At 38.5% G+C, this 12,922-nt stretch overlaps 3 protein-coding genes across 3 annotated transcripts; 1 reads left to right on the top strand and 2 right to left on the bottom strand.

Moving 5' to 3' along the window:
- Positions 1-223: 223 nt before the first annotated feature.
- Positions 224-4,622, bottom strand: LOC110763126 (L-ascorbate oxidase homolog). Its single transcript, XM_021965884.2, has 8 exons — positions 4,262-4,622; positions 3,938-4,047; positions 2,231-2,501; positions 1,989-2,094; positions 1,483-1,828; positions 996-1,361; positions 815-893; positions 224-721 (listed from the first exon to the last, which is right to left on the bottom strand). The coding sequence occupies exons 1-8, from the start codon at positions 4,400-4,402 to the stop codon at positions 509-511; spliced, it is 1,632 nt and encodes a 543-aa protein (XP_021821576.1). The 5' UTR covers positions 4,403-4,622; the 3' UTR covers positions 224-508.
- An 889-nt stretch (positions 4,623-5,511) lies between these two features.
- Positions 5,512-9,517, top strand: LOC110763032 (uncharacterized). Its single transcript, XM_021965763.2, has 15 exons — positions 5,512-5,582; positions 5,702-5,823; positions 6,011-6,061; positions 6,210-6,332; positions 6,431-6,550; positions 6,634-6,775; positions 6,882-7,052; positions 7,146-7,301; positions 7,422-7,528; positions 7,637-7,727; positions 7,877-8,018; positions 8,188-8,344; positions 8,425-8,541; positions 8,741-8,864; positions 9,110-9,517. The coding sequence occupies exons 1-15, from the start codon at positions 5,541-5,543 to the stop codon at positions 9,347-9,349; spliced, it is 1,905 nt and encodes a 634-aa protein (XP_021821455.2). The 5' UTR covers positions 5,512-5,540; the 3' UTR covers positions 9,350-9,517.
- A 182-nt stretch (positions 9,518-9,699) lies between these two features.
- On the bottom strand, positions 9,700-12,790 carry LOC110763043 (endonuclease/exonuclease/phosphatase family protein). The gene is made up of 4 exons (XM_021965775.2): positions 12,042-12,790; positions 10,925-11,079; positions 10,733-10,843; positions 9,700-10,554 (listed from the first exon to the last, which is right to left on the bottom strand). The coding sequence occupies exons 1-4, from the start codon at positions 12,685-12,687 to the stop codon at positions 9,970-9,972; spliced, it is 1,497 nt and encodes a 498-aa protein (XP_021821467.2). The 5' UTR covers positions 12,688-12,790; the 3' UTR covers positions 9,700-9,969.
- Positions 12,791-12,922: the final 132 nt, after the last annotated feature.

Genomic DNA, 12,922 nt, shown 5'->3' with positions numbered 1-12,922 from the left:
AATGTTGCTCAAGTAAGCAAAGCGAATAATGATGGTGGAATGGAATGAATGAGAAAGTAGCAACCCAAACTTGTCATACACCCAGGAAGCACAAAGCATAACAATGCTGCCTTGCTTGCTGGCATCCGTTTCTTTACAGTCTATGCCGGTCTTCGGTTACCTTTTCATTTGTTTTAATACAAGTAATAATGAAGGAGAGAAATCGAAAACACAATTTCGAGTATATGGATAACTGCTATTATCGTTTACCTTTATTAAATCAACTCAATTTAGGATGATAAACTCGATTACTCTGTCGGAGTTATCGAAGCGGATAACCCATCTAGCAATAACAATATTGGAAGAAAAAAAATCTAGAAGCTCAAGAGGAACTCCCAATATAACGAATTGTTACAATTACAAGGATGCTCCTAAACTTAGGATAAAACTGTGTCACCCTCTCGTGACAAAAATTGACCCAACTGAAGCATATATAGAATAGAATCTAATAGTTGAATGGTATGAGATTTCAGAGAGGCCTAGTGCGACGGCCTCTTGCCCTGCCACAAAGCAGAGCATTTCTTGGAATTGGGTATTCATCTCTCCATGAATTTGCAGGAGAGTAGACTCTCAGATAGAACTGCTGGCCCAAATACTGCCTGGCCCAGTTCTCAGACCTCACGTTCCACATTCCCACATTGTCCAGTGCCACGTATATTGCAGTCCATGACCTCGGATACACCTGCGCGCACCCAAACAAATCCCAAAATCAAACATTTAATAATAAATAAAAACAATCCAACCAATTAGTATTTTCTTACAAAAATCACAACACCTGAGTTGTGCTACGTGCAACTGTGTCTCTCAAATTGTAACGTACTCTACTTGCTGGTGTCCACTGTCCTCCATCCATCCTGCAGATTTTATCCCACCAATTAATGTCAAAATCACTCAAGCATATAAAGACCAAGAAATAATTTTAACGCCTGGTTTTAGAACTATACGCATGATCTTACCCCATTACAAAGAATGAATAGCCATCAATGTGCCATGACTGCACGGTGTCTTCCCAATTCTGGAACACAATCTCGACGTACTCTCGGAAATTCGCGTGCATGACGGAGGTCTGGAGGTAGCCGCTTCCCCCTGTGGGGTTGGTAGGGATGCTTCCTACGCTGAAAACCCCCGGAATCTTGAAGTAGTCAGCAACTTTTAAAGGAGTGTCTGGTTGAACATATGAGACACTATTGACAGCAAACCTCTGCTTCCCATTGATATAAGGAGCAGAGTTTGCAAGCATGATTGTCCGGGCTGGCTTGATCAATCCGTAGTGGTAGGAGCCTTGGGGATTAGGCCTTGGTCCACTTGCTGTCAAGTTCCAGCTGGTTCAAACACCAACAAAATTATCAAACTTGGATTTCAACCAGATTCTAAAAAGCATTGTATGTGTAAAGACATATTTATGTGTTATGTTGATATAATGTAGCAGAGAATTTGAAGTACCGGATAGATCTTGCCTGGCTGAGGGACCAAGCAACCTGTGTGCTAGGACCCCAAGGGAGAGGACCTGAAACTCCCTTGCGCGAATTGCTGTAGTGAAGAACGGCTGTTGTGGTGAGTACCCGAGGGGTGAAGCGCGAAGAGACAACGACGTAGTAGTCCTGGACAGGCTGATCAGCTGTGACCAGGACAGAATAGGACTGTCCAAGATGGATGTCAAGGGAGTCATAGATGTTCTGGAGTGTATGAGACCCTTCTACCTCAACCAGTTTCAACTTGTGTCCCTGAATTCTGAAGTTAATGGATGTTGTAAGCCCCACATTTGATATCCTGAACCTATATGTCCTCCCTGCACACAAATTATTGAAACAATGAGGTGCCAATTATGCCTTTAGTTTATAAGCACATGCAAACAAACAGTTACCCAAATGGTATCTGATAAATTCAAAGATAAAGAGCTCTGTTTGTTGAAGGGATACAAAGAAGAAGGGATGTTCATTTTAGAATACCTTGATCAACAGTAAATGTGTATCCATTCCAGCCACGACCATTGATGAGAAGCCCATCAGGGGAGGGAAGATTGCGACCAAACTCCAAGTAGCTTCGTCTCAGTATCTAAATTTCCCAAAAGAGAACATTATATATATATATATATATATATATATATATATGACGAGGAACAAAGTTTTAGTATTAATAAAACCAAAATATAAACATGTTATGTGACAAAATAGAATGCTTAGTTGCTTACATAATGATTAGTCTTATACCAGTCACCAGCTAATACAGTGAAGTCTCCAGCAGGATTAGGGAAAGGAACCGGAATCTTAGGACGGCTCCAGATTCTGATGCCGCCAAACCCTCCAGCTGCTTTGTGGAACAAAAAGGACGGGAAGTAGAAAAAGCTACCAATCTGATCCTTGACTTGGATATTGTAAGTGAAGTTCTTCCCTGGTAGGATTGGACAGTTTGTGCCATAAACTCCATCCTGCCATGAGTTCCTTCTCTGCTGTATACCATCCCTACAGAAGAAACAGTCAGATTGAAACTCAGTAGTGTCACTTAAAAGGTTGCAACTTAATGCATCACTTGATCATAAACATAAGACAGATTTTACTATTTATTCTTTCAAAAAGGTTTTGCCCTCCAAAATTTTGTATCATCAAACTCAAGTTGGATGCATAAAGGAAGCCACCAGAAAATTATTTACAATGTGGCAGATCAAAAATCAACAAACTAGTAGTTTCAACTAATAGTCTCCTTCTAACACATTGAATGTGGAAGCCCCCTCCACCTCTCTACTACACCAAGTTAGACTTGATTGAATGCTGGTTTTGCTTGTCATAAATTAAGGATCTGACTGCACGTGAAGTTAGATCTACTTTGGCTTGTGGGGCTAAACAGTAAATGCACTCTTCGAATGCCAGTGTTTTCCACATTTAACAGCTGACATGCGTGCAGACGGCAATTCTGCGAAAATGGTAAATCAAGAGATATTTTACTTGATTTGTGCCCATTTTCACTGACAAATATGTCTGGATTTGGTTCAAGTAATTACTCAAGTTTGATCTAGTTATAAACCGGACAGGGATATAACGCATATGGGCTCACTATCTAGGTCTGCGTAACACTTGTTTATTTATAGAATATGATGTAGTTGTGGTGTGGTCCTGTCTGTGGACAGGAAGAGATGCAGCATGTGAAGGATCAGATTTCACAATACGAGGCCAGTCCCAGTTGCACATACATAATTTTTTATTATCATGCAGTGTGGTGTGGTATGGCCAAACATGCAATAGGTTTTTTGCGATAAAGGCGATAGATTGCATTTAAGAGGTGATTTAATTTGATAACTGAGATTTTAACATTAAAACAACATTCCGAACAAAGTCATATCCTCAAATGAATGTCCGTACCATGACTTAACAAACCCAAACCGACAAAAAGCGACTTAAAGGGTAAAAGTTGCTTAATTACTTTGTAAGAGTTTTCTTTTTATGAACAAAAACTCCCTTTATAATCAATATCAAGGATATGCAGCATATTCTCCTAAACTACGGCCAACTTTACTAAACTACGGCCAACTTCATTCACATGCTTAGTAGACGCATGAGTTATTCTTACTTAGCATGTATGTAAGGAGATATTAGTCATTAGGAAACAATTAAGGGGAAGATTATTCTATATGAAAATCAAGTTTTGCAGCCATAGATCTGGTAGAGGCTGATAATAAGGCCAAAACTTTCTAAGTTTCGACACAAAACATTGTATCGTTACTCTGTTTAGTAGCTGAGAATACGGAGGGAAACAAAAAAAAGAATAGCATTTTGGAATTATATGCTTTACCCCAGATTCAGAACAGAATTACTTTCTTTCATTTTCTCAGAAAACAAACACAATTTTCTATATATAAAAAAAAAGACAATAAAAACTGGAAGACAGAAACAGAGTATTTTACCAAGAAATGAGGAATGGTTCACGTAGGTAGTTGAACACGCTGATGACCAAGTTATCGTTTGTCACAGCATCGATCTGAGGCCCTGGAAATTGCCCATTGATCAAGATCCCCTGCAACAGTTATTCAAATTCAACCCACAAATCAGAAACTCCACAGATGTTGTTTTTATTCAGAAAGAAAAAAAAAAAAAAAAAAAAGGGAACTTCACTTGCTCCCAAGACCAGCACAAATGCTTGAAAGATAATGGCTTCCTGTCTCAACTAGTAAAGAACAGTTTTGAAAGCTGCAATGAAGTAAAAATGGAAGTAAAAAAGCCAAAAGTACCTGTTGCTTAACACCAAGAGGATAAATGTCACCATAAGTGATTTTCCAAGTGAAGAACCTATATGGGTCTTCACCATTAACGCCATTAACAAGAAACAGAACCAAAACAATGGCAAAAGAAAGAAGCTTGCATTCTCTCATTTTCTGTTGTAGCAAACTAAAACAAGTTAAAAATGTTTCTTATTTAGATCTAGAGAGAGAGAGAGAGTTCAAAGTAGACTTGGTGAGGTAACCAAATGGATCTCTCTCTCACCAAATCTAACTATGAATCTTTCTCCATTTATCTCTTTCTATCAATGTGGTGCTTTTGTGAGCAGAACTTAACTCATAAGCTCATTTTTGTATGCGAGTAAGAGAACAGTAGATGATGGCTCTTGTGAGCTGTCATCAGTGATTTCAAGTCCAGTGCGTCCAAATGAAGTGGTGCATGTGAATGTTCATAGTCCAATCATGAACCGTTGAATTTTAGGTGGGCCCAAAATGAAGGTGTGAGGCCCAACTTTTGTCGACGGTTTCTGATTGACCAGTAACTTCTGGTGTGCAAGGGAACATGTGGTAACAAAATGGAATTGGCCAGTTACTTTTACCAACTTACCCCATGTCACGTGCAGTTGTATTTTATTTTATAACATAGTTCTGTACCTGCAGCCTAAAGACAAAAAAAAAGAGTTAAAGATATATTATTTCACTCAGATTGTCAGATTATTTTACAGTGTTACTCTACTTTTCAAGGAGTGAGTCGTCACATATAAGATATTAAATTCCCATTTGCAGACGAGAGAGAAATTAAAAATCTCTGGTTTGATGATTCAGCAGCATCAGACAAATCAAATTTTAAGAAGACCAAATGATTCAACATAATAATAATTTCATTAAAATTTTGCCACAAGTGCAGCATCAGTTACATTTTTGAGATAGCACAAGCATTTGTCTGAAGAAGTTGTGCAGATTAATGCATGTTCAAAAACTACCCTCGCTGCATTTGTTTGTTTTTTCTTTCCATTTATGGACATTGTCACAGTCCTAGGTTATGCTTCAACTATGTAGACACATTGGTGACATAATCTAGAGAAGGCTGTTCTTGTTTCAAAGACTTTGATTCGATTCTTATTATATAATATATACATTAAATCCCATAGTAACCAACGACTGGCTGTGGATCAATCAAATTAGCTTTAATAGCTCATAATATGGCACTTGCCATCATTTTCTGCAATATATAATCTTACTATTCTATAAAGATTAAGAGGAAAGGTGAAGAAATTAGTCTGTTTCTGCTATGGCAAAGAAGAAACTGAAACTGAGGAACCAAGGTCCCTATGTAAGTTGATCAAATTCCCATGCTGCTATGCTATGCATATTACTCTATCATCATTTTCTGTTTTTTTTTTGTTTTTGTGTGTGTGTGTGTGTGTGTGTGAATTTGGGTATTTTGCTTAGGTTATACTGGACAATGGGTTGGTAAAGCTTACAATTTTGAGGCCTCAAGGGTACTTAACTGGCATCAGTTATGGAGGAATGGACAACCTTTTAGATGTCAAGTCAAATGAATCTAGCAGAGGGTAAAAACTTTCATGCATATCTGATTCTCAGTATTCTCATGATGCTCCAATTTAATAAAGATGGTTCTGACCAATTGAACTGTGAGAATTAACAGGAGTGTTGGTAATTTGGCAAGATTTTATACATAATCATAAGATAACAACATGGCTTTTTTCATTTGAAACAGTCATCTGTGTTCATTTGCAGATATTGGGATATCAACTGGAGTTTACCAGGAGGTCAAGACATATACACTTTGTATGCTTTTTCTTTCCTCTGAGATGAAGTATCTTCGACAATTTCGATTTGTACTTGCCTTTTACCCTATATATATATATATATATATATATGAAAAAGTCAAACAGTCTAACTACACATTGATTACACTGGATTATGCACATTTCAGATTGAAAGGAGCTGAATATAGCGTTGTCCATGAGAGCAATGACAGGTTAGAGGTTTCATTCAAGAACACCTATAATCCATCATCAGCTCAAGGTGTCAAATTGCCGCTAAGTGTAGATATAAGGTTGTACTTTATTTACATAAGTCTTGTTGTTGTCACTTTTATGATATTGTCAAAGTTTAATTTGTTACGGTTTTCATGATGAAATGATTACTTTTCAGGTACATAATAAGGACTGGTGTTTCAGGCTTCTACAGTTATGCAATATATGAGCGCCCTTCTGGATGTCCTGCTTTTGATCTTGCTCAGACAAGGATGGTGTATAAGTTGCGAAGAGAGAAGTAAAATCATTCTATTTCCTATTTTGAGTTTCCAAGTGAATTGGTTCTTGTCAATGTTTTTACATTGATTGAACTTGTGTTAGGTTCCACTACATGGCAATAACAGATGAAAAACAAAGGATAATGCCAATGCCTGAGGATCTGCTTCCAGGCAGAGGCAAACAACTAATTGTACCTGAATCAGTTTTGCTAGTAAATCCCATCAATCCCGATCTCAAAGGGGAGGTGTGTACCTGAAATCTTTTCTTGCGTGTTTCTGCACAATGCATGTATGCCACATTGAATTTCGACAAAATTCCAAACTCTGCTATTTCTACGAGGCTGGATGCAGGTTGACGATAAGTATCAGTATTCAATGGACAACAAAGATGGTGGAGTCCATGGATGGATAAGTTCTGGCCCCATTATAGGATTTTGGGTCATCTTTCCCAGCCAGGAGTTTCGCAATGGAGGCCCTACCAAGCAAAATCTCACAGTCCACACTGGTCCAACCTGCCTTGCTGTAAAAGTCTATCACTCTAAAACTATCTATATATATTCACAAAATCTTAGAAACTCACCTGGATGATGTAAGCAATTCTATCTGGTGCAACAGATGCTTCATGGAACCCATTATATTGGGGAAGATATATTAGCTCATTTTGAAGTGGGAGAGACTTGGACTAAAGTGTTTGGCCCCTTCTTTGTATACCTTAACTCAACCCCAGATGTATCAAAGGCACACAATTTATGGATAGATGCGAAAAAACAGGTACTAATTCATTTCCAGCAAACCATGTTTAACGTCAGTAAAACTAGACCTCCTCTTTTGTGTTTGTTGAAAACCTTAAATGCAGACTTACTGGTAAATTTTGTACTTGGCTCATCCTAGAGGTTATTTGAAGAGACAGCGTGGCCTTATGATTTTGTCTCATCACCCTACTATGTTGCTGCTAAAGAGCGTGGTTCAGTTTCAGGAAGATTATTTGTCCAGGACAGGTTAGTACCAACAAATGGGGATTTCTGTTTAACCAAAGCCTTCCATGGCACCACTGATTCTATGGTAACTGGTATTATTGTTTATGTTTATTTTGTACATGGCTCCAGGTATGTTTCTGGTTCTCTCATTCCTGCTAAATATGCATATGTTGGCCTATCAGTTGCAACAACTGAAGGATCCTGGCAAATAGAAAGCAAGGTAATTACTAACCATTCTTACCCTGCAAAACATGCATATGTTGATCTTCCACTTTTGTTCTTGGCACAACCAATCTTAAGACTTCCTAACAGAGCTTGAGGCACAAGTAACCTTCTTAATTTGACATTTGAGATTTCAATTCTATGCAGGACTACCAGTTTTGGGTAGAAACAGATTACACCGGAAACTTCACCATCAAGAATGTTATCCCTGGAGTATATGGACTTCATGGCTGGATCCCTGGTTTCCTGGGTGATTACCTTGGCAAAGAACATATCACCATCTCCGCAGGTACTTTCTACAGCAGAAATTTCTGTGGATGAGGATGCTATCTTCCATTCTTATAGGATTCCAGTTTAATGTCAAATCATGCGATACGGTTAGCTAAACATATTGACTTATGTTTCACTAGTACTCATCATGTAATGTCATATTTCATTGGTTTTCCAAAATTCCTCAGGATCACAAACACAACTTGGAAATCTGACCTATGTTCCCCCGAGAGATGGTCCAACTCTCTGGGAGATTGGCTTCCCTGATCGAACAGCCATAGGTTACTATGTTCCTGATGTGAACCCAATGTATGTCAACAAGCTGTTCCTTAACAGCCCTGAAAAGTAAGCAAACTCATCCCTTCCCTAAAAATGAAACTAAATTGAACTCTTATTTTTTGTTTGATGTTCACTTCACATTACAGGTTTAGACAATATGGCTTGTGGGACAGATACACTGATGTACACCCTCAATTTGACCAGACCTTCACAATAGGCAGCAGTAATCCAAAAAATGACTGGTTCTTTGCTCATGTAGACAGGTCTTTCCTTCTTTCCTTTACGCCATGAGTAATGCATACATTGGTAATGCGCTCATCTTATTATTTGCAATACAAAACCAGAAACGTTGCCATCATTCAATAAAAGCAGCCTAAATCTTCACAGACCAAAATGCTTTCATTCAAATTTACTTGTATGAAATAAAGTATGTGCTTGATATAAATAATTTGACTTTTGCAGGAGGGGGGCAGATAATAAATACCTTCCAACAACATGGACAATCAAGTTCAACCTCAACTCTGTAACTACTGGCACACACAAGCTGAGACTGGCAATTGCTTCAGCAACCCGCTCGGACCTGAAAGTATGGATGGCAAAAGTTCATGAAAAAGGAAACTACTGAACTGTTTCAAAAGCCATAAAAATGAAAACTTCTCACCTGATTTGGAAAACCAAAGCATTTCTTTCAACAAATTGTATTTGTGTTTGTTCATGAACTTTTCTTAAGTAGTTAGTAATTGCTAGAATTCCCAATAATTAGAAATGCATAAACAACATGTCATTAAGTTTACTAATTTCGACAAGTTTACCCTTACTTCTGAGCTGCAGGCCCATGTTAATGATATGGATATAGAGCACCTGGTGTTTCAAGTTTTGGACTTGGGTACAGATAACACAGTTTGTCGACACGGAATTCATGGACTCTACCGGCTTTTCAGCGGCGATATTTCGTCATCGTTGCTGGTTAAGGGAGATAACTCGATATTTCTTACACAAGCCAGGGGTGGTGATGCACTCTGTGGAGTTCTATATGACTATGTAAGACTGGAGGCTCCTGCAACCGCATAGAGATCTGAATTATCAACACTGGCTTGATGACGGTGCCTCTATCAAACACAAAAGCGTTTCAAACCATTTTACAGCAAGCGAGTGTTTCTCAAAGATGTTCTTCATAATACAGAAACCTTGTTAATAAAAGAAGCACATAACCTTATCATTTCATTCTTTTTATGTTATTGAAAAACAATGTGGCAAGATTGCAAAATTATTTAAGTTTTATATATTTATCTTCTACATTACCCATTTCTAGTAACGAAAACGTGTTTTTCTATCACTTTTATGTATTTCAATTTCCTCCCCATTATTTATGTTGTTATAAGCAACTTAAGTTATGAGAGGGGGGAATTAATTAGAAAATATATAAGAAAGTCATTGTTCATAACAAGAATCTGAAGATACTAAACAAAATACTAGCCATTCAGTTTGGGAGTTGCATTTTAAGTGAACTATTTCATCCACGAAACTTCATACAAAATGTAAACGCAACAATCCAACTTCCATATCATATTCATATGCGATCTATACTCAAAATACCATGCAAGGCATGCATGGCAGGATTGCCAGTCGGCCACAAGGGAAAGGTTGGTGCACATACGGTAAACTCTATCATTTATGTCACCAAACTGACATCACTGGCCACAGATTGTCAAAAGCAAGCCGTAGTGATCACTAGGCAAAACAGGGAGCTCCAGCTTCTTGATCTCCGTCCTCACTTTTTTTTCCTTAATATAAGATAGACCTGGTATTGCATCCATCCCAATCATTTCAATTTTACTCACTCTAAAATCATGCAGACTACACAAAAATCGATCTAGTCGCTTCTGCAGTTTCCGGTTGCCAGACAACATCATGTTGGACTTGGTATCATATGTCCATCCATTTTCCTCTGGTCTTAACTCTTCCCAAGCGTCAATCCATTTGTTGGGTAAAGGAAATTGACCATCCAACTTGTCATCCCAGTTCATGTCACCACAAAAAATCACATTTTGGTTCTTGTTTAAAAAGTTGAGGGCCTCCTTTGCCTGATCTACACGTTCTTTACTGTACATCTGATCCCAATTTGGAGGGCCGGGGCAAGGACTTTCAAGATGGCTAGTGGCAACAACCAAATGTTTGTCCCCCGGGACTTCAACTTCAGCAACACAAAGTTCTCTCCCCATTGCAGAGTATCCAAAGGGTTTACAGCTGAAGGACTTCACTCGCAATTTGCTTAACTACATATTAATTCATCTGTCAGATGATATCATGCTTACTAAAAGATGCATTCATCTTATGAAATTAGCAAAACACTTTCTCAAACAACAAGACAAGCAAGAAACTCGTAGAAAAGCAGATACCATTCTCTGGCATTTGAAAATAAATCCCAGTACAAAAGAGATATCAAACATTCACCTGCATGCAAAAGTATGGTCTTGAATCTGCCATCTGGTTCGAAACTGAGCTTTGATACATTTTCCACCAGCTAGATTGCCGAAAGATGTCATATATATTCGGGGTGACCTCCTGGACGACAAAAGTGGTCATCAGATAAAAGTTGTAAAAGGCTAAATATAATGATATTTCCAGTCAAGAGTGTGAGGAAACCTGAAAGCAAATGAGATCTGGGCAGTGCTGTTGGATAAGGTCACCAAGAGTTTTCATTCTCTTGTGCACTTCTAGATCTTCTCGGAACCAGACATTGTAACTCAGAATTTTCAATGTCGTCAAACCCACACCAGAAGACCCAAAACTAGTTCCCTCTGTAAATATTTAACTTATTCATAGTGAGAAACCCCATGAGGTTCACAGAGTGCAAACCAGGAACAGTTGAAGAAATAAAATACATAATAACTAACTCAACTACAGAATCTTCCAAGTCATTACAGGCATAAGTAGAACTTTAAGACCATCTCCAGCATCTCTGAAATATGATACTACTACTTAGCTATTTTGGCATAAATCTAATAGAAAAGGTGCTCCAACAGACAAGCTAAACATTAAGCTAAAGGATTTTGAAATTTTCAGTTACCTAGTGCTCTCATCTCCCTCTCGCCAAAGCATCCGTTTTCTTCTTGATGATTAAAGCAACAAAACATTTCTTACTCAAAATCAATTGCTCTGTAGTTTATTGCGAATGGGTTTTGCTGCTGCTTCTTGAAATTGGTAGCTTGAGATCTAAATTCCTTTGTAGTTCAATTGAAATGAAGAAGAGGATAAGGGGAATCTATTGCAGACTCAAAAGTAAATTAAGTATTTTAGATGAAAATCAAAGATGATTTTATGCCTACCAGGTCCACCTGATAAGTTGGAGAAGAATTTAGCGATTCTTACTAAGTTGGTGGCTTTGAGAATATACAGATACTATGCATTACATTTAGAAATGGTAGTTCTCAACTTCCAGTGACCTTTGTTCAAAAAACAAATGGTCAGCATGATAGAATAGAATGGCTGTTGGAGTAATTGGAATGGGTCATTGATAAAAGGTCAAATCTTGAAGCGTCTACTCTCACTTTTCTCAGCAGTATACTAACACTCGTTCCACCTATATTCACAGAATAAAGCTACCCCCATACAGATTACACAACGACCCATCACCATGTACATTCAATAGCAAAGAAGAAAATTAGCAATCGATTAGGAAGAAAGTTCACACCTTTATCAGTTCAAGCATGAAACAAATCAAACCCAAAATAAAAACGCAGATTATGGAATCTAAACGTACCCGACACATTCATTCCCTTATCGGGCACCTTGACCCCTCCAGACACATTGAAATTGGAAGAACCCAATACAGTCGTCCCCTTATCGGACGCCTTGACCTCTCGAACCACATTGAAACTGGAAGAACCCGACACAGTCGTCAACTTATCGGACGCCTTGACCTCTCGAACCACATTGAAACTGGAAGAATCCTGATTAACCTCAACTGGATCTTCAACCCTCTTCCTCTTGCAACGTTGCAGGGGCAAGAAAACAGAGCCTACCGAAGAATCGAGGTCTCCACTATCAAGCCCCGTATCGGTCAAATCCTCAAAACTCGAGAGGGACGAGATTGAAGCCCTGGTGTCACAGACTTCACAGTTAGAGTTCTTGTAAGCGTTCAAGAAAGTGCAGGCCTTGCATGACCATTTTGGAATAGAAGAAGATGCTGGTGATGGGGGTGGTGATGATGATGATGGTGATAAGCAGATTTGGCAAGTGGGTTTTTGAGATGGGGTTGGTGGGTTGACAAAGGTGCATTTTTTGCATGCCCAAGACATTTGTACGGTCAGAGTATAACAGGTTTTTCTAGGGTTTATTATGGGGCGGTGGAGAAGATGACTTGGGAAAGTTAGCGAAGCTGCTGTACTGAACAACTTTATCGCCATAAACTTTTGGAGGGCATTGTTAGGAACGAAAACCCAAATTTGAAAACTAGCGCTCGCTTTTTGGTATTTTTGTTGTTCTACTGTTCTGGTTCCATGATCTTACATATCCTCTGTAACTGTTCTGTGCTGGACTACCGTCGGACTACTTAAAGAATGTCAAACGACGCAAATAATGAAGTCGTTCATTATTAGTCAACGACACTAGTTAATTAAAATTACAAGGGAAATATTATGG

This window comes from Prunus avium, chromosome 4 (genome assembly GCF_965620075.1).
Source record: "Prunus avium chromosome 4, drPruAviu1.hap1.1, whole genome shotgun sequence".
Taxonomy (NCBI): domain Eukaryota; kingdom Viridiplantae; phylum Streptophyta; class Magnoliopsida; order Rosales; family Rosaceae; genus Prunus; species Prunus avium.
The sequence above is the reverse complement of the archived record's forward strand: the minus strand, read 5'-3'. Positions and strand labels throughout refer to the sequence as shown.